The sequence below is a fragment of the Chionomys nivalis genome, chromosome 25 (assembly GCF_950005125.1).
Source record: "Chionomys nivalis chromosome 25, mChiNiv1.1, whole genome shotgun sequence".
NCBI classification, from domain to species: domain Eukaryota; kingdom Metazoa; phylum Chordata; class Mammalia; order Rodentia; family Cricetidae; genus Chionomys; species Chionomys nivalis.
In genome coordinates, this window is record NC_080110.1 from 10,438,362 (window position 1) to 10,464,292 (window position 25,931).

Consider the following 25,931-nt stretch of genomic DNA (forward strand, 5'->3'; position numbering starts at 1 on the left):
AGTCATAGAAAGTAGGATAACTGAGGCCACAGGTTTCCAACTTCTATACTCCATACCCCATGGCAAGGTAGCAATGAAACAAACAGGAATTAGGCGGCAGGCAGTATCTGTTACCACCCAGCCTACTCTCCCTTATATGAAATAAGCTTTTCTTCCTGTTGAAAAGACTTGAATTAATTTTAAAACTGTTCAGCTCCTTAGAGAGGCAAACACAGAAACTACAGGCTGTCTAAATGGAGGAGGAAGAGAAAGAACACAGAGGCGAGGGCAGCAGCAGGGGCCCCACCATTTCTGCCTCATCCAAGAGAATGAAGGGGCAAGAGAGGAGTCAGCTCGAAGCTAAGGGCTAACTCAGGTGGGCTATGGATTAACCTAGAACAGAGACCTAAGCCAGGGCAGGGACACATAAATTAGTAACTATTTAGTTTCTTCTGCACAGCTGGACCGAGGACCTGAGAGAAATCACTTAGGGGAAGGAGGTTTTCTCTTAGCTCACGGTTCTGAGGGCTCAGTCTCGAGTCAGTTAGCTTCCTAAGATTAAGCCAAGTGGGACAAGAACATGCCCACAGGACAACCTGAGGGCGGCAGTCCCTCAGTTGGGGTCCCCTTCCCCCAGGGTAACTACGGTCTGCGCTGAACTGACAAAAGCTAACCTGCACAAACCCTTGCCAAAGTCAAAGCTACTATGTACAGAAAATTATTTTGTTCAGCCAGAAAAGACTGCTCTGGTGTTGGAAATCCGCTGGGCAATGTGGACATGGGAGAGATGGCTTTCATCTTGTTTACGTGTGCAGTGATTGTGGAAAAACCAGTCCGGTGGGGACCAATCCTGAGAGCTTCAGACTCTCACTTAGAATTTCCCTTATTTTAGAAAAGATTTGGCCATGGACAGAGCTGGGCCCCACGGGTTCTAATCAAGAGCTGTTCCTGTATTTAACCAGGACACGCAAGACTGAAATTTCCAGTCATTAAAACAAAAAAAGGAAAAGAAAAAGAAAGGATAAGGAGCATATTCCCAAGTGGAATTCATTATTATAATATTTGCTATCATTAGCAACAATAAAACGCATTCATAACCAGACATGTTAGAAATTATCTGGCTGGTGACCAGAACAAACTGCCTCAAGTCTGGTGAAGTGAACAGCGCATGGCTGGTATTCGGCAAACATTACACAGCAAGCCCTGAAAACTGCGCAAGAGCCATTGTCACTGAAGGTCAGGCCGAGATGTATCTGCTAGCTGTCCAAGGAAAGCTAAAAGTAAGATAAAATATGAACAATAATAGGTTTCTTAGTCTGTTTTGTGTTTTATAACAAGACAGCTGAGGCCAGTCGTACTCCTTATTTTTCTGTTGTGTGATAGAAAACCACGACAAAGAGCAACTTCAGGGAGGAACAACCCATCAGTGAGAGAACTCAGAGCAGGAATCCATGGAGGATCATTGCTAACTGGCTCATGCTTGGCTAGTCTTTCTGAATAGCCCAGGTCCACCCGTACAGCCCAGGACCACCCGTACAGCCCAGACCACCCCTACAGCCCGGACCACCCCTACAGCCCGGGACCACCCCTACAGCCCGGGACCACCCCTACAGCCCGGGACCACCCGTACAGCCCGGACCACCCCTACAGCCCGGGACCACCCATACAGCCCGGGACCACCCATACAGCCCGGGACCACCCCTACAGCCCGGACCACCCCTACAGCCCGGGACCACCCATACAGCCCGGGACCACCCCTACAGCCCGGGACCACCCCTACAGCCCGGGACCACCCATACAGCCCGGGACCACCCATATAGCCCGGGACCACCCAAACAGCCCGGGACCACCCATACAGCCCGGGACCACCCATACAGCCCGGGACCACCTGCCCTGAGAGCAGGGCTAAACACAGCGTGTTGGGTGCTTCTACATCAGTGAACCTGAGACAATCCCTACAGGCCGATCTGACCAGGCAAGCCCTCAACTGAGACAACTTCCCAGGTGCCACTTGGCATATTAAGTTGTAGGCCTAGAGTTCCAGGGTGGCACTGAACACTTCTAGCCCTATAGTTTCGGTTTGTTTTTTTGTTCATTTGTTTTTTTAAAGTTTTACTTATTATATATACAGTGTTCAGCTAGCTTGTATGCCTGCAGGCCAGAAGAGGGCACCAAATCCCATTACCTATGGTTGTGAGCCACCATGCGGTTGCTGGGAATTGAACTTGGGACCTTGGAAGAACAGTCAGTGCTCATAACCTCTGAGCCATCTGTCCAGCCTCCCCCCACCCCATAGTTTGAGTTCTTAATGATCCCACTCAAAGGCTTTGTAGAGCAATAGTGTCGTGCAAAGAATTGTGTCTCCCCTAAATTCCCACATGGAAACCCTAATCCCAAGTATAGCACGTGGCTGTACATTAGGTAATGCATGACACATAAATAACAACAAACCACACACAAGACAGTGGCCACAGAAGATCACGGACCTGGGAGGAAGCAACAGTCATAATGAAGGACAGCAGCTTTGTCAAAGACAAGACAGCAAGGGGCCACTTGGAAAATATCTACAAGCTTCATTAAAAGTTAAACAGGGAAGTGTAAACAATGACTCCGTGTCTACGTGGAAGAAAACATGCATGAGAACCAATCCTGGGGGTTTGAAAAGAAGGACAGGGTCTGGCAACACCTAAATAATTAAAAAAAAAAAAAAAAAAAAAAAAAGGTGGGCAGGGTCTACCATGTCGGGAGGACTGTTTGCTGGACAGCAGTGGGTCGCAACCTTCCTAACACTGCTGCGACCCTTTAATACAGTTCCTCATGTTATGGCGACCCCCAACCATAACATTATTTTCATTGTTACTCCATAACTGTAATTTGATACTATCACGAATCATATTGTAAGCATCTGGTCTTTCTGACCTATGAACACGTCGTTCAAGCCCCAAAGGGGCCGTGACCCACAGGTTGAGAACCATTGGTTTATTAGTTCTTTGTTTGAAAAGGGGACCTTGAAAGGCAGCTCAGGCAACCTTAAACTTGCAATCCTCCTGCCTCAGCCTTCCAAGGCTGGAACTCCAGGCATGCATCACCATGTCTAGCTTCTCTAGGTGCCTCTAAGGATAAAAGGCAGAGGTGAGGCAAGAGAAAAATACGTACTTATTGATTATGGACTGGGCACGTGACCACATTAAAAATATCTCCTCCAGGGGCTGGAGAGATGGCTCAGTGGTCAAAAGCATTAGCTACTCTTCCAGAGGATCCAGGCTCAGTTCCCATCACCCACACAGCAGCTTACAACCATGTGTAACCTCAATCCCATGGGGATCCAGCACCCTCTTTGGGTCTCATGGGCACCACACGCCCACAGGACACAGACATAGATGCAGGCAAAATGTCCACACACATAAAAAAATGAAAAACAATACTACTCCCATTAATGTAGCAATTTCGGTTTTAAGTTTTGATCCACATGTCCTTTTCTCTAATCTTACCTGCCACTGGAAATGACTAGGAGGTGTCTCCTTTACTGGTAAAGTTATTTAAATTTGGAAGTAGGAAAAACAACAGTAACCAGCATACAAAGAGCAGAAGCAAGACTTTATCCTGCTTTGACCCCTCCGGCAACAGTTTAAGAGCATCCGTGCACAGGGAAACGTTGTGTGGCCTGGACAGGGGCTCAGCTTCCCCAGATAAAACATAGAAATCCCAGCACCCATCTCGTTCTTGAGAACACAGGCACCAAGTGGGGTTAGGTCACAGCAAGTACTCTGGGAATGGACGCGAGCATCTCCTTCTTCCACAAACACGCCCCACCCCACAACCACCTTCCTCCTGTACGTCCAGTCCAGTCATGCTGAATTTGCGCAGCTCAGTCCTGCAGCCCCATATGATGACGACAACTGACCCACCAGACTCCATGCGAACCACTGGGTCTGTAAGGGATCAGGGGACCTAAGAGGTTGGGTCTGTCAGGGACTACCCTTGACGACCCTCTGGACTTCCGGCACATAGTAGACCCTCACTAAAGGAGGATTGCTGAAGAAGGTGTGAGGTAGTTGTACTGTGATTTTTCTACTTAACTAATTGCGTCTTCTGCTCCCTACCCTCATGCATGGTATTGAGCCAGTGAATAAGGGGTGATGGAGGAGGGACGTGATTGGGCTGCCAAAGCTTTTAATCGTCCCTTCGCAATAAAACACTCTACAATTAAGTGAAAAAGTCATCGGGATGCCTTACCAAGCACAAACAGAAAGACAGTCAGCGATCCAGAAGACCACACGCCCACAGACCCAACCCTACCTGCGGAACACTTCTAACATAGCACAGGCAAAATCAGATCACCTATAATCTAGCAGTTTGTGGAAAATGAAAATATTTTGGAACTTGATATCAAAAAGCATTGCGGCGCACCACGCCCGTCTGCACTCTATGGCTGCCATACAGTTCGTGAACCGGGCAAGGGGCTGGAGATTGAAACACACAGAGACACAGAGACATGGGTCATCCTTGATGCCAGAATGCCCCCAAAATGCCCCCTTTATTGTGTTCAGGGGCAGCTTATCTAGGGATAGCCATGCCCCAGCCAAACCTACCAGAAACCACTCTCCTGCCATCAGGAACTCCTGAGAGTCTCGTGCTCAGAGCAGCTGTAGGCACTCAGATCAGGGGAAAACAAGTTGTTTACAAGAAATTCAGGATCTGGGGGTTCACAGCTCCCAATAGAGCATGTGAACGGAGGATGCTGAAAAAGAGTCAGGTTATATAACCATCTAGGGAAAGGCTTTGAAATCGGATACTCACCGAAAGATACACAAACAAAAAATATTTCACCAGCACAGTGAAAATACAGTCCCCAGTTCCTTAAGAGGCACTTGGGGTCATTTCAGTCCACCCGCCATAACACCCTCAGCCTCTGCTAAGTGAAGCTGCAACAGGTCTCAATAATCGTGAAAAGACTCTCTCAGGTTGACCCGGGACTCTTAAAAAGGTGTGACATACTCACACACACATAACGGAACTTTTCTTTCTTGTTCAGCGTCTTGTAAGAAATCCCAGGCTTCAGCCTTAGCGGCAAGTAAACAGTGACTTTCTGGAAGTGACTGGGGTGAGCGAGCGCTTCCCCACTGGGAGCCCCTACGATGGTGAGAGGGGGCTCTAGGGTGCTCTGTTCCAAACCATGCAATCTGGGGAAGCAGCAGACAGAGGCTGCTCAACACGGCTTTCCCTGCCCCTTCTCTGAAGCCAACTGTCAGACCTTCCTGTGAGAAGTCCCTGCCTATAGCAAAGAAAGCAGAGGCTCCTGCCTCTGAAGTCCTGATCCCAGAGAAGGCGAACTTGCAGGCCTTGTAAGTTCCCTGTTTACAGCTGTTAGGTTACACCGTTTCTCCGTATTTTATCAAGCTCAAAAAAACACACACAATTTTAACTGCTTCCTGAGTCCGGCTTTCCCTTATGAAGGCATCCATGTCATAAACCTCATATAAGTTTGGAGGCCGGAGCAATGGCTCAGAAGTTAAAAGTGCTGGCCACTCTTCCAGAAGAACCAGGTTCAATTTCCAGCACCCACACGGGGGCTCACAACTTACTGTAACTCCAGTTCCAGGGGATCTGACGCCCTCTGCTGGCCTCTGTGGGCACTAGTCATGCATGTGGTACACCCGCATACACGCAAACAAAACAAACACACAGAATAAACTACAGTTAATAATAAATAACGTGGACAGTGGGAGAGGAAGCCAGAATAATGACAGGGAGGGGCTGCGGCCAGGGTGCAAGATAAATAGATTTAAAAAAAAAAAGACAGCTCAAAATTTTCATATTATACTTTATCACTAGTTTATTACAAACCACAGTTATCTCTTTAAATGTAACAAAAAACAAATAAAAATTGTATATAATTACTATGAACAACATAGTAACATAGTTTGTGTTTGTACCACCGTAACAAAACACCAGACTGGTGATAAACAAAGAGAAAGTTATTTCTCAGTTCTGGGCACCAGAAGTCCTAGATCAAGGTGCTGGCACTCAGTGTCTGGTGTCTGATGAGGTCCTTGCCATGTCTTCACAAGGCACTGGGGGAACTATGGTCCTTTAGGAAGCAGAGCCTTGCTGGCAGAAGGGTGTCACTGAGGGCTAGCTAGTGTTGAGATTTTATAGCCCAGGTCCCGCTTCCTGTTCTTTCTCTCTGCTTCCAGCCAGCTGAGGTAAAGGGACAGGCACCCACCCACACATTCCCACAGCTAAGGCTTCTCCACCGTGATGGACTGTGTCCCTCTGGAGCTATGAGCCAAAATAAGTCATTTGTCCCGAGTGGCTCCTGTCAGGGTGATTTTCCCAGCAGCAGAGAGACCAACAATCCCCGGACTACAATATTATACATGTTTGCTCCTGTCTTTCACTAGTTAGCCTGAACCCTTTGAAAGGATGACTCAGCTTTTATAGGAATTCCTCTGTTCGTCCGTAAACACACGATGACTGACGTGTAGCTAGTACTCGGCTATGCTTTCCAAGTTGGACTTTTTAAAATTTAAGGATGATCTCTGCCTTGAAGAACACTGCAGCCTAGTCGTACAGACATGAAAAATAAAATAAACACAACAATTTCAATCCTTAGCAGAATAACCAGTAATGATAGATATTCAAAGCTCTTTGCTCTGAGCAGCCCTGGGAGTTCCACATCACGACTCACTGTCCGCCTTCTCTGTTCTGGTGCTGAGCTGGATCCCAAGATGCCACAGCTCTGCGGGACTCTGCTGGACCATGCTGGACCATGCAGTACTACCTTAGCCTTAGAAGGCACTGGAGGGAGACCAAAAGGTTTTGGCAATGGCAGGGCCTCTTTTTCTGACTTTGGGATGCTCCTACCCATTAAGACATCCTGCTGGTAGCTTTGAGAGCCAGTAGTGTTTGCTTTCCAGGCGGCCTCTTTGCTAATTCTATCTCAGACTGCTTTCTGGTCCATGCAGGCACCCATCAGGAGACCTGATCTCACCGAACACTTCTGTAAGAAGCCAGAGTTACTTCTTCTCCAATGAGGCCTGACTCAGAGGGTGGGGTGAGGGGTGGGGAGGGAGGGCCTCTTACAAGCCCGCATATGCTCTCTCTCTCTCTCTCTCTCTCTCTCTCTCTCTCTCTCTCTCTCTGATTTCTTAGGAATTTCACATCATGCACCCCATCTCTCATTTCCTAGTCCTCCCATGTCTGCCCCCGTTTCCTTGCAACTTCCCCCCAAAAAAGAATCAAAAATTTTTAAAAAAAAAATTCAATTTGTGTTATCCATACACTCACTTGAGCAAGGTCAAACTCTCAGTGGCCTGCCCCTTAACTAGAATTGAGTCGTCCCCTGCTACATGCCCATCAGAAGCCATCAGTTGTGGGGAACCGACCTCAGCATCCTTACCCTCTTAGACACTGTGTCCTGTACTCTCCTTCCATTCCAAAAAAAGGGGGGGGGAGGCTTTTTCTAGTGGGGTTCCCTGGAGATCTCCTCACTCCTCCAGTAACTAATCAGCGCTAACTTCCTGGTTAAGAATCCTTGACAACTTTGAGGGGTCGCCACTGGCAATCTGCCCACCCACTCCTTAGTAAACAGACTCAACACGTTATATCTTTAAAAAATTAAAAGAGAACATGAATTTGTGGGGAGCAGGAAAAGTCGAACGGAGGGGCTGAGGAGTAGATAGTGTGATTAAGACCTACATGGAGAGACAGATATACACACACATATCTGTGTGTATATGTGTGCATAACATGTGTATATACATAATATGTATATATAAAAATTTGAAACAATAATTTAAAAAAAGAATTCTGCACAATACATTCCCCAAGTTCCCCAGGCGTCTGTGAGGGCTGAGCAAAGGATATGGCTGACTACACAGCCCCTGGAGAACTCTGGAACCCTAGAACAGTTCCCACACGGTCAGAAAGGCAGCCTTTTCCCTGGAGCTCTAGCAGAGGGGCAGCTTCGGCTTACGGTCTAAGACAAGGCCATGGCACAAAACAGAAGCTTGGGATGCTGACAGGTCTAAGGGGCAAGCTATGACTGGTCTGAACGCAACCCTCCGTGGCCACCACAAGGGCTGAGGATCGAGGCAATATTGGCACTTCTCTGGCTGGACGAACAGGCTGCTGCAGCTCACTCAGAGACTGCACTGAGAGACACTCTCTTGTGTTGTCTCCCCTGGTGTTGCGGTAACAAGCCTAGTAAGAGGCTTCTCTCGAAAGGTCTTTTCTCCACTGAGCTGTTAACACAAAGGAGACCACGAAACAGAAGCAGCAGAGGCAGCCAGCAGAGCGGTCAGACATTCAAGTGATCAAACTGTGAAAGCTGTGGGGCAGGAGACTGCCTGGCAGCTCAGGGGGCAGCGGCTGAGGAGCTTGAGAGAAGCCAGAGCTGAAAGGGGAGAGAAGCAGTAAAAAATGGGATGGGGAGAAGGGAGAGCCAAGACCACAGAAGGAGAAAGGGGCCTGAGGAGACGGAGAAGAGGAAGTGAAGGCCCCAGGAGAGTTCCAGAAAACCATTAGGTTTTCAGAGCCAGGGTTTCAGGCTGAGAGCTGAGGGCTGTAACAATGGCAAGGTCGTATGGCCAGTACTCAAGCATGCACGAGGATGGTAACTCTACAGGGTGCTGCTGCTGCTGCTACTGCTGCTGCTGCTACCACCATCACTGCTGCCCCCTGCCCACTATGGCTGCTCCCCAATGCCACACACCAAGCAAAAGCAAAAGCTTCCCCTTGCAGACGCATGATTTCTATCTGGTTACAGCAGAAAGAGTCCTCGGTCAAACTGTGACAAAGCAAATAGGAAAGAACCGAGGGGGCCTAGCTGCCTACAGCACCAGCATGCGACAGAGCCGTAACAGAGACAGAAAGAGAAAAAGACAAGCGTTAGGAGTAAGCTAACAGGACCAGCCTAGATGTCTGTTGCCATGAAAACCACATGATGGGTTCGATCCCCAAAACCAAGTCTCCTGAAAGCTGCCCTCTGACCTCCGCATGCTCTTGTCATATGCACAAGTGCACACGTGGGCACAAACACACTAATAAGATAAAAAATTTTAAAAACTGAAAAAAGAAGTTCCATGTCTTAATCACATTCAAGATCTTTCTTCCGTCTCATCACATTTCATAGAAATCTTTCATCTTCTCTTTTTTAAAACCTCTTATTTGGGGGTAAAGAGATGGCTCAGCAGTTAAGAACAGTACTGCTCTTGTAGAGGACCCAAGCCAGGGTCTCAGCATCCCAGCAACTTACAACCAGCTGTAACTCCAACTCTAGCGGGATCTGATGCCCTCTTCTGGCCTCTGCAAGAACTGCACTCAGTGCACAAACTCCCTACACAAACACATGCATATACACATGACAGAAAAATAAAAATAAAATTGTTTTTTAAAAAGTCTTATTTGGTTTTTTGTTTGTTTGTTTGTTTGTTTGTTTTTAGAGACAGGGTTTCTCTGTGTAACTGAGAAACTGACTGGCTCTCCTGGAACTAGCTCTTGTAGACCAGGCTGGCCTCGAACTCACAGAGATCTGCCTGCCTCTGCCTTCCAAGTGCTGGGATTAAAGGCGTGCACTACCACCACTACCATCAGGTCTAAGAAGTCTTATTTGGTAAACAGTTAAAAACAAACAAGCAGAAACTCTGGTAAATGGACAGTGAGAATGCTACGTGGAAAGCCTGAGTCAAAAATAAGTCATCCCGGGTCAGCTCAGGAAATCTAAGGTGACCCAGTTAGAGGCAAGAAGTGATATCAGCAAGAAAGATAAGATTGCCAAGTGACTGAAAAAGAATGGTCTGTTCACAATCCAGCAGCCTCATCATGTGAGCTTGGGCAACGTACCCAGCTCCAGTCTCTGTAAAATGGAAGAGATAATCATAATACCTAACTCAGACGGCCTCTGAGAGCATGAGACTGACTTTACATACCCAACTGATGGGGCGCGTGTGGGTACGGGTGTGGGTGTGCTCCCTGAGGCCAGTACCAAAACCCAACTCTCTTTCTAACCTGCAGTATGTTCAACCCTGCCCCCTGCCAATGTATTCTGATTTGTAAGAGGCTTAGGGAGGTTTCTCTTATTCCAAACATGACTCTCCTGTGTTCTCTCTGACACATTTGTTCCTTAACTTGGCCCTTGCTGTAAAAATATGGACATCCTCGTCGACCTTAAAGGGCTGGCTAGTGTTTCTTGTCAGGCCCATGCATATGAGCCTGCTAAGCCCAGAAGGAGTTGGGAAGTACAGCTGGCGCTGTGCCTGTCAGCTTTCCCTCTCCTCTCTAGATGACCAGAATCTCCACTCCACATGATCCCAGTGCCTAACAGAAGCACTGTGACCCAGGCTTGGCCGACGGGCTGCAACTCAAAGCAGGCACAGGGGATCTATAAAAATGAGGTCCCTAAGATCCTCGCCAGTTCTTCACCTCCATGGTCAAGGCAGCAAGACAAGTCCCAGCAGAGGAGCTGCTGCTGGTAACAGACCCATCCACACTTGGTGGAACTGAGACAGGCTCTTACGGACTTACACTTTGGCTTCAAATCCACGGGCCTCTAGTTTGCTACTGCCTGGCATACAACTTCCAAATTTTAGTGATCTTCGAAGTGATTGTCTTTTTCCACGCTACTAAGCTGACTGATGACCGACGGACTCTTGATTGTTTCTGGATGGGGACAATCATCCAAAGTCCAAGACTGAGTGGGAGGCTGAGACTTACAGGTCCAACTGCTCCTCCTGCCTCTCATCCCCCAAGTGCTGGGGCAGTGACTGTTCAAATCCCGTCCCTCCAGAGAGCAGAGAGCACCTGAATCTGTGCAGTGATTTAATCAGTCATGTCAGTATAAAGAAGCCCATTAAAACCTCCAAGAGGTGGGGTTTAGGGAGCTTCCGGAGAGCTAAAGGTTACAGTTGGAGGCATCAGAACGTGGCCCACGTGGAAGAGTGTCTCTCCTTTCATTCCATGGCCTATGCATCTCTTCATCTCTATCCTTCACAATAATTAACTGTTTATAATTTAATAAACCAGTTTATAATAAGCTGGTAAATATGCTTCTCTCAATTCTCTGAGAAGCTTAAGAAAAATAGCTGGGCAAGAGGGGAAAGTCATGGGGATCCCACCTTTAAGCGAAAGGGCTTTAAGCTCTAAGCTGACTGAACTTGGGGCTGGCCTTAGAAGTGAGGGCAGTCTCAGGGACTGAGTCCTTAAGTGCGGGATCACATACTGGCTTCATGTTGGCGGCTGAAGCAGCAGACACCCAGGTGCTGTGTCCGTCCCCGTTCCCCCCCCCCCATCAGTCACAGCAGCGGTCCGTGTTGACGACTGAATGAGAGAATGTGAGGCCCGAGTTTGTTTATTCCTGCGTCCTCTCAGCCCTTCAGACATCTCAGCAGTGTTATTTTGGTAACTGAGTTGCCACCCTCTCTGCCATGGTGCTGAGTATAAACACAGCCTGGACATTTCCAGGAACTGTCAGCCTGGCACTTCCTACAAAGGGGTAAATCTCTTCATGCCATTAGCAAAATAAAGCCTAGGACTAAAACCTCACAAAACATCTAGAAGGCACACTTCCTTTTGAATTCAAGTTTATTATTTGGAAAATCACATTAAGGTTTGGGAGGGGGGGCTTCCAAAGAATCACATACATCTATGCTTCTTACTGGCCGAGCTGAAGAACAAGTATAAACACAGCTGCCTATTAATTTTAGGTAAAGCAAACATCCCTGCAGCTGGCTGTAGGAGCTCCCTGCAAGTCTGAACCGTGCTGAGAAAGATGAACTGCGACCTTGCTAGGTGGCTGGTGACTCTCTGGAGCCCCGCCAGCCGCACTTGCGTGCTCCTGCGCCCGCTGGCTGGAGCTAGCGTGATTTAAGAGCTGCAAAGTGGGATCTGATTCCAGCGTCAGCAGAGACACCACACTGCCCCTTAATCACGGCCAAGCTTTAGTCTGTTTTGAGTCTCAAGACAGTAGAGAAATGGGGAGATTCCGTTCCTGGGCCTCCATAGGGCCTGGCTTCAGACCCCAACCTCCTCTTCAAGGGACTGAGTGAGATTAGGAAAGGGGACATCAGGAGCGAATGAATCCCACGACAATGGGAAAGGAAAAGTTTTTCTAAGAGCCTGTGTCTGGCCAGAGCAAAGAATAGGCAAGGCCGAGAGTGCAGGAATACACTTGGCCTGTCCAGACTAGGGAGGGGAAAAGGCTACTTTGATACAGTGTTTGTATAGAGCATAAGCTAGCAGGCTTTGAAGTCAAAGCACCTCAGCTTCACAGTTTGGCTCTGCAGACCTCTGTAGCCTTAAGTGAGTTATTAAACATCCGGGTATTTACACGGTCTTACCCACGTTATAAAGGTCTCCATATAGCTCAGGCCTAGAACTCGCTGTGCAGCTGAAGGTGACCTTTGGCTTCTGACCCCCTCTGCCTCCACCTCTCCAGCACTAGAAATACAGGCACCCCCCACTTGACCCGGTTTATGCAGTGCTAGGAATCAAACTCACGATTTCCTGCTTCCCGGACAGGCACTGTGCTAACTGAGCTCCAGCCCCGGCTCTCTCTCTCTGTGTGTGTGTGTGTGCGTGTGTGTGTGGCACACACATGCCTATGAATGCCCATGAAGGCCAGAGGAGGGTGCTGGGCCCCCTAAAGCTGGAGGTACCAGTGCTTGTGAGCCACCAGACATGGGTGCTGGGAACAAACTCAGGATTTTGAAGGAGCAGCAAATACTCTTCAGCCCCGAGCCATCTCACCAGCCCCCAAACTCATTTTTAAGACAAAGAAAATCAGAGGCACATAGCCTGCTACCCAAGAGGCGGACAGGTGGACAGGCGGACAGGAGGACGGGCGAGCCGGGTCTGCTCTCCCCAGAGACTACTGTCTCCTTCTCCCTTCCACCCTGGAGCCACCTTCAGCTCACTTTGTATCTGAGAGCAGCAGCTAACTCATTCCTCGCTAGCAGGTTCTATCTCCGCAGGTTCATCTGCGGAGCTCGATCGAGGGGAGGGTGTTGCAAGTGCCACATGGAGTGAATAAACAATAAAAGTTATGCCCCAAATCCGACTTCAACAGCTAACGCAAAATCCCTCGGATTTTGGTCTTATGCGCATCTGGAGTGTGTGTCCCCAACATTTGAATGGCAGCAGCTTGCCTGGGATCTGATATTCTGGAAAAGCCTTCAGCAAGTGTTCAAGACATTCAAGGACCGAGACCATCTGGGCACTATTGTCCTTCTGCATCATCTGTTTCTGCTCCTTGCCGCGTCTCCCCACTGAAAACAAGAACAGTTCATCGGCATTCACAGTTCTGGGGTGCCCACATTTGGGGGTCAATGGTAAAAAATGAGCCGCCTACCTCACCAGCTGGCCAGATCTCAAGGTTCTCTCTACTTTAAAATAAGCTGAGAAGCCATCTGTGCCTGGGCTTGTCTGTACACGCGTCAGCGGGCACGCGTCTAATGTCACTGTCTGGATTCCACTTCCAGAAACTTTGTAATGGATTGGCCTGGGGCAGGAGCAGGGCCTGGACATCAGGACTCTTATTTAAAAAAAAAAAAAAAAAAAAAAAAAAAAAGTCCCCCAGGTAATTCCAACAGAAGTCAAAGTTAACCATTCGAGGGGGATCTGGAGACTGGTGGCAGGCAAACGGTCCCTGCGACCATGGGAGGGGAGAGAGAGGCACAGTCAGACTTTCTCAGCAGAAAAGAGCATTAAATGCATTTTGAAGTGAATTGGAGCCATCCCTGCTGGGGCAGGACCTGTCACATGGTTTGCTGTTCCTAGAAAGAGTGGCAGTTAGCTGCCAGCAGATGCCTTATTTCATCAGTCCCATAAAGGCCCATAAAAGTCGTCTGCTTCTGCTTCTGTCAGCCCTGCAGAAGCTAGGAAAAGCCTCTGATAAGACACAGCCCTGAACGGCATGACCCGTGTAGATGACTCAAACCAGCATTCATAAAAACAAGGTATTTTAAGGCACTCTCAACCCACTGCACTTGTAGATCTTGACGTTTTTATTCTTAACAACAACAACAAAAATGCATTAGTACGGAAGTTTAAAAGCCTCTTTCCATTATTAACACCACAGAATCGTACAGTTCCATTGCAAACCCAGTAGGGAACCAGAATTGTGAGGCAGGAAGAGTCCTAAATCAAGAGCTGGGAGGCTAGGATTCCGGTCTCGGTAACAAATTACACGAACTAGCTGTGTGATGACTGAGCTGACTTAATCTCCCGGGCCTCCGTTTTCACAGAGAAAACAAAAGGCTCCCAAATACCAGGATCTGGATGCGGCCTGATGAGCCTCACAATAGCGAACACAGTATGTAGATAAAGAGTTACAAACTCCACAATGCCAACCCGTAAACTTAACCAGTTCCTGTCATCTCTTCACGGCATAGGCTAGTCAGTCACGGTCAAATGCCCAGAAAGAACTCACTGGGAAAACAACAAACACATAGATGTGGCATGTTCAGCTGGGTGGTGTAATTGCAGGAGCCGATGAGAAGTACCCCAAGATAGGAATCAAACAAGCCTATGACAATGCCTAGGCCAGAAGCTACTTGTGTGCAGTATCTGCCATATGAGCTACACAGACCCTTCCTTTCCTAAACCACCCAACAGTGGTAGTGAATCTTCCCGTGTTTCTGTCACTCTGCAAGCAGGAAAACACACTGTGTGTGTTGGCGGTGGGAGGGCGGCCAGCAACTAAACACTGTTAGAATTCTATTGCCTGCAAGGGTTTATGCATGGAACCTCTATCCTCACCTGGACTGCTACAGAATCAAACGGGAAGTGGCTTCTCATTATGAGCTCCGCTATTATTTAATCCCACATCCCAAATGATCTAGATTCATTTTAAGAACCATACAGCCGGGCGGTGGTGGGGCACGCCTTTAATCCCAGCACTCGGAAGGCAGAGGCAGGAGGGGGCTCTGTGAGTTTGAGGCCAGCCTGGTCTACAAAGTGAGCTCCAGGATAGGCAGGGCTACACAGAGAAACCCTGTCTCTCGAAAAACCAAAACAAAACACAAATGAACCCTACAAAGTCTATGCACAACGGGTAGTAACGGAGAGCCGGAGCCTGTGCCGGTGCAGCGTGTAATTTATTCCTGGAGCAAGTCCCTTCCCTAGCTGCCCTCCATCTACGGTCCCGGAAGTGAGGTCGGCACATCAGAGAGGCTTGCCGAGGCTTTCCCTGACCACCTCCCCGCCACACACGTGCAACGGCGGCGATTTCATTAGCTAGCGGTCTGCCCACTCCCTCGGTGCCCCTCGAGGAGCACACAGTGAGCTCCACGTGCACGGTTTCGTTTAGTGTAGTGTCCCCACGTGTTAACGTCTAACACACGATCGTCGCTTGCTGCAACACATCTGAAAGACTGAAGGAAGGAAAGCCTTCGTTATCTGCAGGCCCTTCGCGCTAGATTCATGGTGCGCGAAGTGCGCAGGAACTTATATGCTAAGCATGTTGGGGCTTAATGGAACAATCTTCGCTGCCTGGATATAGAGTCCAGGCTGGAGAAACTGAGATCAGCACCACAATTATCACGGGGGGGGTGGGGGTGTCAGGCTTTGCAGCACAGCAAGACTGGAAGAACCAAAGAACCCCAAATCAGAAACCAATAAACCCATGGCGGTGTGTAATAATACATCTGCCATAAGAGCTGAGTTAATGTCAAATACATCCAAGCGTATACCTAAGGATCAAAATGCACCTCGCAAGAGAGCAGCAGCTGACGGTGCTCGGCAGGGTCACTCAAGGCCAGCTCACAAGGGGCAGGATGGGCCTGACGCCACTGGGCAGAGAGGAAATAGGCAAGTTAACCCAGTGTACCGCACCAGTGAGGCCAGTCGGGCAATCCGGGACATACTGTCCACTGGGATGACTCCCTGAAGGTCAGGCAAGACTGAAAACATGGGCTAGCCTCGGGGCCACCACTGAGCCAGGCTGAGGAACTAGGCAGGAGGCAGAGCTATGGTTTCCTCTTACTAGTGGTCAAAATACAACAGCAATCTCTAGCTGATGAAGGAGAGGAAAAACAAAGCCCAAGCCGGAGGGAAGATGAGGGGAAAGGCGGAGCTACCAGGAAGACTGTATAAGAGAGAACCATGGCACAGATCGAGTCCAGCAGCCAGGCCGGGGCAAACAAGACAGAACAGAGGGTCCTGTGGCCCAGCAGCCAGTCCACCATGCTTACACCTGGTCCCATCAGATAGCCAGGCCAGGACTTCAGAAACAGCTCCTTTCCCAAGCCAGATTAGCTCAGGCACTAGAGAGAGCTGCTGGGCGGACAGGCCCACCAGGAGGGGAAGCCAGGCCACCAGTCACAGGCTGCCCTCGCCACACCCAGAGCTGTCCTGTCTCCTAAAGTGACCCAGCAAGAGTCCAGAGAGGACTTCCTGCTGATCTAATGTCTAGTGTGTGACCTTGGCCACAGTAACAACGCCCTGCGAAGTGTTCCTTCTACCGTGCCAAAATGGCTCAAGCCATTTTAGCGGCAGAATTCTTTTGAAAGGTAAGAGTCCTTGTGGGGTGAGGAAACACAAACCAGTTATCCTCTTACATCTCAGACTTTTATACTTTGTTTTTTGTTGCTGTTGTTTTGTTTTTTAAATAGAGATTGGGAGACCTGAGAAAATTCTGAGATACAATCAGAAGATTCCGGGTAGTCTTTTGTTATGTTTCAGGACTTGCTGAGGGGTGGAAGTTACAGGAGTAGAGAATGAGACACAACTCAATTTTGCTCTAAAAACTTACATTCAGCATATATACGAAGACAAATAACTAACACACACACACACACACACAAATGCCTGACGCAGCTCAAAATGTAGAAGTGAAAGACAGAATTGAAATACACAAAGAAGGAGAAAGCCAGCACTGCCAGAGGAAGAAAGCCGAATAATGTCAGGTCATTCTTGGGGAAAGATCAACCGCTTGGCTAAGAGAAAGCGCGTCCGCCCCATCCTTTCTCCAGGCTTCTCAAGGGCAGGGCACCAAACCCGTTCTATGAAAACAATCACAGCCAACGTGAGGGAAAGTAAGAAACAGCCACTGTGTCACAACACCCTATTTTCCTTGAATCTAGTTCTCAGAATCCGAGACGTCTTTTTGTTTTGGTTTGGTTTTTTGTTTGTTTGTTTGTTTTTCGAGACAGGGTTTCTCTGTGTAGCTCTAGCTGTCCGGGAACTTGCTTTGTAGACTGAGCTGGCCTCAAACTCACAGAGATCCACCCGCCTCTGCCTCGCTAGTGCTGGGCTCGAAGGCGTGCGTGTGCTGCCACGCCCGGCCCAACATGCAAAGCCCGCTCACACTGTTCTGACACCACCATGTGAGAAAAACCACGTGAGGTCCCAGAAAATAGGCCTCTGCCTGCATTTGCTTTCTTTCCAGAGACATAAGTGAGAAGGCAAACAGCTCTGACGACGGTCTGTAGCTTTAAGCCCTCCACAATACACCCCTAAAAAAAAAAAAAAACCAACACCCATACAAGCTTCCAATTCACTAAACCTCAGTTTAATTTTACAATCATAGTTCCATGAAATTAAACAGTTAAAAATATTTAATGTCTTAAGTAACAGAAAGCAATTAAGTATCAACTCCTTTAAAATATATTTCTTCCATCCTCAGTCCCAAACACATACACACACATATACACACACATGCATTCACATTCATATGTACACACACGTACACACACATACACTCACATACACACATACACACACATACACTTATACACACATACACATGTACACACACATACACTTATACACACATACACATACAAACACACACATATATACACACACATACACATACAAACATACACATAATATACACACATACACTCACATACACACGTACGCACACACACAAACATACATACATACACACACGTACAAACATACACACACAAAACTTATAGGTATACACATTTACCACCAGGCCGTATGGCACAATAGATTTTCAATAACCAATATGGGTTTTCAAAGTGATTCTTCCGAGCTAGAAAACTGCAAATGAAGAAGAGAATGAATGACAAACCTCAACTCATGGTGCATTCATAAGAATTAGGAATATCGGGTTCCCAAAGGCAACCGCAGGGTCACTTACTTTCCTTATCCACAAGGAGTTTATTGGGGCTTGCTCACAGCTAGAGGGCTAGAGCCCATGACCGTCATGCTGAGGAGCCTGGCGGCAGACAGGCAGGCCGGGCACAGCCGAAACTGCCCCAGTAGCTGAGAGCTCACGCATCTGCGAGCACCATGCAAAGAGAGAGCTAGCCATGAACGGAGGGTCACTTCCTTAAAGCCAGATGAGGAGGGTTAATCTCTGCGCCTGACTTAAATCTTCGGGCCTTTAATCCCAGCACTTGGGAGGCAGAGGCAGGCGGATCTCTGTGAGTTCGAGACCAGCCTGGTCTACAGAGCTAGTTCCAGGACAGGCACCAAAGCTACAGAGAAACCCTGTCTCGAAAAACCAAAAAAAAAAAAAAAAAAAAAAAAAAAGAGTCAGTATCTAACCACAGTGATATTTTAATATGAGTTTATGGAACTGTCACTGAGAACTCTACAAATGAAACCCCCAACAGCAGAATCTTCTTCACTATCAGTGTTAATATAAAACGAACAATTCACAGTGCTCACTTGTCCTACAGTCAATCCGGTTTCCAGTTTAACCTCTCCACAGAGTTAACTGTCCTGGGAAATCTGTTTTTCTGAGCTTCTATACAGATATTCTCAACCTGTTTTCTCACCACACACTTTTATTTTCCTTCCCCTTTAAAAGCGACTTTTCAGGGCTAGAGAGAGGGCTCAGCAGGTCAAAGCACTGGCTGCTCTTGCAGAGGACCTGGTTTCCACCACACGGCAGCTCACGACCATCTACAACTCCAGTTCCAAGGGATCTGGCCCCTTCCTCTTCCCTCCGTGGGCAGCAGACATACGCCAGGCCCATCCACGCAAGCGGGCAAAACACTCGCACACATAAAGTAAATAAATATATTTCAGAAGTACTTTCTCCTCAGCTTCTCTCTCTCACTTTTATTAATTCTCTCTTGCTCTCTGAATAAATCTGAAGAAACAAAAACGAGGGCCACATTTCCAGCGCAATCCATGACAAAACTATTTATAGAACCCAAAATAATCACATAATTAAACTAAATGTGTTGAGAGAGAAAGGCTTGGGGTTGGTCTGTCATTTCCAACTGCATGTAGCCAGGAAGGCCTGCTCCATCAGTGGTTCTCAACCTGTGGGTTGCGACCTTTTGGAGGTCACATATCAGTTATCCTGCATATCAGATATTCACATTACGGTTCGTAACAGTAGCAAAACTGAAGTTATGAAGTAGCAACGAAATAATTTTATGGTTGGGGGTCACCACAATGTGAGGAACTATATTAAAGGGTCGCCGCATTAGGAAGGTTGAGAACCAGTATTCTAAGTGAATACCAGGAAAGCACAAGTCATTTTTGACAACTCCCCGACTCTATGTTATATATATATATATATATATATATATATATATATATATATATATATTCTGCTTTTATCAAAGTGGTAGGAATGCCTGAGATATTTTACCCTGGTCGTGTTCAGGCACATGGAATATGTCATTTTCTAAGGACAACCCAAGCTGAAAATTCTAGAGATCCTCAAAAGTCAGCATTTTCACTGCTTCAAAAAGATATGGAATTCCGACAAGTTAGGAATATAGATATTTTTAGGTTTTCCATTTAAATGTTTACCGGCTCTTTCTAAATTAACTGGATGTCCCATACTAATCAGATACTCAAATATATGTCATTTATGACTAAAGAGTTAGTTATAATTACTTAGTACATGTGGTCTCAAAACCATTCGAAATACAAGGCCTGTGGTGCAAAAATTAATAAAAGGAATTTACTGGTAGCATTTGCGTTTTTTAAATAGTTACAGTCACGTCTCACTATGAATTCTCTCTGTAGACCAGGCTGGTCTCGAACTCACAGAGATCCGCCTGGCACTGCCCACTGGGAGCTGAGACTAAAGGCCTGCGCTCTGTTACAGTCTTTTTTTTTTAAACAGTAACAATAAATTCTGAAGACCACTGACTTAAGTGGCCCTGTATCAAAAACCCAGAAAATGTTGAATTCTTCACTCTGGATAAAGGCTAAAGTTGTCTTTATCAACCTGTTTTTTTTTTTTTTTTAAAAAAAAACTAGCCTTTCTAGGTCAGGCCTCTGTTCCCTGATCTTTATAAAAATAGCATTCATTAGAGGACTCACAGGGAAGAGCTATGTGCACAGCTCTGGGCACATGGCACCAAACTGTTTCTTTTAAAACCACAATTTCCAATTCTCCTTGAAAACCAAAATGAGATCCCCCACCCACCCCCAAATGACTGCCCTTGCAAAACAAAATGCCCCAGGTATCTGAACAAAGCTGAAATTTCAAAGGTCGCTTCAAACCAATAGCCTTTTTAAAAACAAACAAACTAATAATCCCCTGGGCATCAGGGGCTGGTTGGAGAGGACAGGTGCAGGGTGTGCCTTCCTAGAGGCTGTCTCCCCCGTCCTCTGACCTTCTCCAGCTGGCAGCTTGGCACCCCACACCTCAGTTATCAGTAGGCCAAAGCCTGCTTTCCCATCTGCACTTTCCAAACGGCTCCTGTTGCCAAAGGGCTCACACTGACCTGGCTCTCCCATGAGAACACGCCTCCCGAGTGGCTTGCCAGGCTTCCCAGGAAGCATATCTCAGCTGTCTCTGGGCTCCCTCCTTAACCTCTCAGTCTGTTGGCTCACTCTCCCCTCTTCCCTTGAATTTCCTAACACCTCCATATTGTGACCCCCGATGCCCTTTCGGTCCAAAGTCCTTGTCTGTGTTCGTGAACCACTGCCCCCCTGCCCCCCTAAAACACCCAACTCTCAATCCAAAGGGCAGAGTTGCAACAATTCCCGAGCCATTTTGAAGTGATCTCTTTGAGGCCTACCTGCGACAGGCAGCTGAGTCGCGGCTTCATTTCTTGCCTTCTCCAGCTTCTCTCGCACCCAGGGGAATTCCTGCAGGGAATCTAGGAAGGTGTCAAATGCCTTGGGGCCCCTGGAAGGCAGGATATCCAACAACAGCATTGTTTTTCTGAGTCCCGTGGTTTGAGCCTTGATTTCTTGAACGTGGTTTTCTGTCAGAATCCCCTCCTGGTAGAGGTACTGCAGAACCAGCCCTTCCACCAAAACCTCGGCACCCAGCTCCAGGCGCAGCGAGCGGAGCACCTGCTTGTCTCTGGCGTCCATTCCTCCCTGGAAAGAAACAAAATCAACACTCAGGGTATGGGAATGCTGATGGACGCCCTCAAGATAGTGCTGCTATGACATCATTAATAAGCACCTTAAGGCCAGTCAGATCTCCGCATCTTTTTTTTTTTTTTTTTTTTTGGTTTTTCGGGACAGGGTTTCTCTGTGGTTTTGGAGCCTGTCCTGGAACTAGCTCTGTAGACCAGCCTGGTCTCGAACTCACAGAGATCCGCCTGTCTCTGCCTCCCGAGTGCTGGGATTAAAGGCGTGTGCCACCATCGCCCGGCTAGATCTCCGCATCTTAAGAGTGTCAAACCACAGTGTTTTCTACCTTGGCAGCTAAGCCAAGTCAAGTTAACTTCAAACACTTCCGAGTATAATGAACCACACCAGTGAGGAATCTGTCTCTATCCCTACTTTCCACACTGTGGGGCCCTATTTCAATTCCTTTTTCAATAAGAGATCCATCTGACAGAAAACAGATCTGAGACCTCACATAAAATGCAATCCCTGAGAATCATAGAACAGCATTTAATTATAGCGGATTTTAATTTAATATTGCTTTCATCCATCAGGGCAGCACCTTCAGGAGCTGCCAAAATGACCAAGGACAGTTATAGACCCTGACCAGCCATGGGGGCTGGGGGGCAGGGAGGACAATCCTGAGGTAAGAACGAGCTTATGGATCTTTCTTACAGACAAGTCCTCCCTCCGCAGGACCAGCACCTTCAAGAAGTTATTTGTGTGCCTTTTACAGTAAGCCTTATACATATCGTCAGAGTTCAGAACCTGGGTCACAGTACAGGTGGACGTTTAATGAGCGCAGGTGGCTAGTGTGCAGTGGGGTGGCAGTGAAGGTCATGGTCGAGAGGAAAGGGCAAGCATGGGTGGCGGGCAGGGCTTCAGACACCGACGGAGGGAGCGCAGACGGGGGACACCCGATCCCAACCTTCGCCACCAGCCTCTGCAAAGTCCTGAGCTGGCAGGTGGGCGGGGGAGGGGTGGGGAGTGTCCGTAGCCCGCAGCGTGCTTCCCTGTGGGACTTTTGAGGTCTCCCTGTCGGGGCAGCTGAAAGCCGTCCTTGTGTCACACCAGCGATGTGCAGGGGACACGAACCCGCCGAATGATCTTCACCGGGAAAGCCACCCCCGGCCCCCGGCCCCGCCACCCAAACCCTCGCCCAGCTGGGACCAGAGCAAACTGCGCCGAGAGAGCCGCGCAGGGGCGATGTCGCCACAGCGCGGGGATTTCGGGAGAAGATGGACTCCTGTTACTTACGTCTGCGACCACGTATATTAGAAAAAAAAAAAAAAAAAAAAAAGACAACAACCGGAATCCAAAGTGTTAGGGAACCCGTGCCATAAACACCATCTTTGTTGCAGGCAAAAGCCCTAGACAGGAAGTACTGTAGTCATCTTTGTTGAGGGCAAGGGCAGGAAGTGTGGGAGCCATATTTGTTGAGGGACCAAGAGGTCAGTTTAAAGCCTTCTCCGCCATGTTTGCTGTGGGTAAAAGTGACACTCTCCCCCAGATTTTTTTTTTTTTAAAAAAAGTACTTTAAATGATCCAAGAGGTTATCTAAGTAAATGAATCGTTGACTCTTAACACAAACCCTCCATGAGAGCCTTGCACATAGCAGGCAGGTCAAAAGTTACTCGAGCAACTAAGCCCTGGGTTCAACGCCCAGTAAAAACACACACTTGCACAAAGGCACAAATTACTTTTATAACATGAAGCGATTAATAAACTCGGCAATTCATTTTTTAATTAATTGGATGATATACCAAAAAGGATGTAACTGCTTTGTTTTGTTTTGTTTTTTGAGACAGGGTTTCTCTGTGTAACAGTCTGTCCTGGAACTTGCTCTTGTAAACCAGGCTGCTTTCGAACTCAGAGATCCGCCTCCTCTGCCTCCTGCGTGCTGGGATTAAAGGTATGTGCCACCAATGCCCAGCTGCTAATTCTTTTATTATTTTGTAGTGTGTGTGTGTGTGTGTGTTTTATACATGAAAACAGATCTTTATACAAGGCCAGACGAGGTCATTTGATCCCCTGGATCTGGAGTTACAGGAAGTTTGATCTACCAGATATGGGTGCTTAGACCCAAACTGAGGTCTTCTGCAAGAGCTGTATGTGCTCTTAACAGCTGAGCCATTTCTTCGCCACCAATTCTTTTTTATTTTGTTTTATGTTATTTTGTTTTTCGAGACAGGGTTTCTCTGTGTAACATTCCTGATTGTCCTGCAATTTGTAGACCAGGCTGGCCTCGAACTCACAGAGATCCACCGGCCTCTGCCTTCTAAGTGTGGGATTAAAAGTGTGTTCCATAATACCTGGCTTGCCCCCCCCCCAAAAAAAAATTGAGAATAGGAAAAGAATCCTTTACTAACACTTCAATCAGCGAACAGTGACAACCCTTCCTCCTCAAAGCCTTCCGATTGTGTGTCAGTTGCCAGAGCTAATGTGCTCCAGTGTCTTTAGATGGGCACTCACCATCTTAGTGACAGTATTTTTACATAAGTGGTAGGAATTCTTTTAATGTTTCAAATACTCTCAGTCTGTAGATTCAGGAACGTCAATTATGTCAGCTAAAATCTCACAGCCAATACAGAGGAAAACCTAAATTCTAACCAAGTCCCTCTCATTCCATGCTCTTTCTAATACACCAGACAATCACATGTGATGGACTCTGTTGTCCTAATAAAAGTCAAAATATTACCAGTGAATCACCCAACTGCCACCTCCTACTCCTGCTGTTCTTGAGTTACATAGAGGCCTCCTCGTTCTCTTTAGCTCTGGAACTGTTGTCCTTGGGGTAGGAGGGAGGGAGGTGGATAAGGGTTACCAATAATTGCTACCTTCACGCAAATAAGTAAAGGGGTTCTGCATGATTACAAATGGCTGAGGATTCCTGCCTTCTTGGAGAGAAAAGGAGGCATGGTTTTTTCCAGCAATACACTGCAACAATTGTCACACGGGTAGGAAAAAGAAATAGCACAATAAATGCTCACATGGTTGGTTTGTTTGTTTTCAAGTTTAAGACACCTTTTTGGTGACTTGCAGTGTCTAGACATACTTGACATTTTATTGGGACTGCATGGTAAGTTGATGACCCTGTCCAGGAGGTGGGGAGCCAACGGTGAGATGAGAGTTCTCAGAAGAGAAGAAAAGAGGGCAGGGACAGCATAAGAATCAAGGCTGGTGCTTGGGAGGCAGAGGCAGGCGAATCTCTGTGAGTTCGAGACCAGCCTGGTCTACAAGAGCTAGTTCCAGGACAGGCTCCAAAGCCACAGAGAAACCCTGTCTCGAAAAACCAAAAAAAAAAAGAAAAAAAAGAATTAAGGCTGGTGTTGAAGGCTGGACTCCTTACGGTAAACAAATTGAAGGAGTATCGGTTAAGGATATGACTTAGATCTCTAGGATGATGCCCATGACCGTCAAATTCCTTTTCCAGTGCAACTGTGGACCGTTCTCTGTACTGCCTCCTAAGCAACCCGAGTGGCTCTAACTGACTAGTGAACCACCACCCACCAACCTAGTGGAGGACCATTACCCGAGGTAGCACACGGTGCTTCTTCTCAGGACCACGTTATAGCTTCACTTATATTAATGCCCAAGGTCAGTGGCCTCTAAGGAAACACACATCAGAATCATCAGTGCAGGTGGCTCCCCCACACCCTGGCCACTCCCTCTCTGTCAGTTTGAATTGTGCTCCTAAGAAGATTGAGCACCTGTTACCCAGATTTTCGAGGAGAGATATTCCCTTTTCCTCATTTCCTCTCCTTTTATGTTTACTTATGTCAAGATATACTCCTTGTGGGTTTGAAGAGAGAAAGAGTATTTTTATGTCTTTCAATTCGATCGTTACTTTTGCAATATTAAAAAAAAATAACAGGTCAAAGAAGCTGGATGTTTGGTTTCTTCCAGTTTCATAGATGTGAAAATAAAGTGACAAAGGGACAGAGAAAAACAGACTCCTTCTTTTAGTAGACATGAAATAATCACAGAACTACATCTTGATTTAGGTCACAAGAAACTGAAAATTCCAATGCACAAAAGTGTGTATTTTCCCATTATACAATAAGAATCAAAATTTTAACAGAAGGATAACATCGCATGAGTTTGCAAATAAAGTAAAATAACAAAGTAAAGTAAGCGGGGCACAGTGGCCCAGGCCTCTCTAATCCCAGCACTCAAGAAAGGCGTGCAGACCTCTGTGAGTTCAAGGCCAACTTGGTGCACACAGCAAAGCCAGAGAAGATTATAAAGTGAGAAAAAGAGATAGAGGAGCCGGGCGGTGGTGGCGCATGCATTTAATCCCAGCACTCGGGAGGCAGAGGCAGGCAGATCTCTGTGAGTTCGAGACCAGCCTGGTCTACAAGAGCTAGTTCCAGGACAGGCTCCAAAACCACAGAGAAACCCTGTCTCGAAAAACCAAAAAAAAAAAGAGAGAGAGAGAGAGAGAGAGAGATGGAGGAGGGGGAGGAGAGGTGGAAGAAGGGAAGACAGTTCAACCTTTAGCTTACTTTACTGTATCTGGTACTGGGGATTGAGACTATGGCATCATATATACTAGGAAAGCACCCTACCACTGACCCATATGTCCAGCCTTCTTTCTGTTTTCCCTACTGTTTATTTTATTTTATTTTATTTTATTTTTTTTATTTATTTATTTTTTGGTTTTT

At 47.3% G+C, this 25,931-nt stretch overlaps 1 protein-coding gene across 7 annotated transcripts in view; it reads right to left on the reverse strand.

Annotated features, from left to right (window-relative positions):
* Positions 1 to 25,931, reverse strand: part of Socs2 (suppressor of cytokine signaling 2) — a 229,332-nt gene that overhangs the window by 119,758 nt on the left and 83,643 nt on the right. For 6 of the 7 annotated variants that reach the window (XM_057757951.1, XM_057757947.1, XM_057757950.1 and 3 more), the window contains one exon: positions 20,946 to 21,252. In XM_057757951.1, the coding sequence (XP_057613934.1) occupies positions 20,946 to 21,252 (307 nt within the window). Of the gene's footprint in view, positions 1 to 20,945; positions 21,253 to 22,524; positions 22,537 to 25,931 lie in introns of those variants that run through there. The other variant, XM_057757953.1, reaches the window with a different exon arrangement.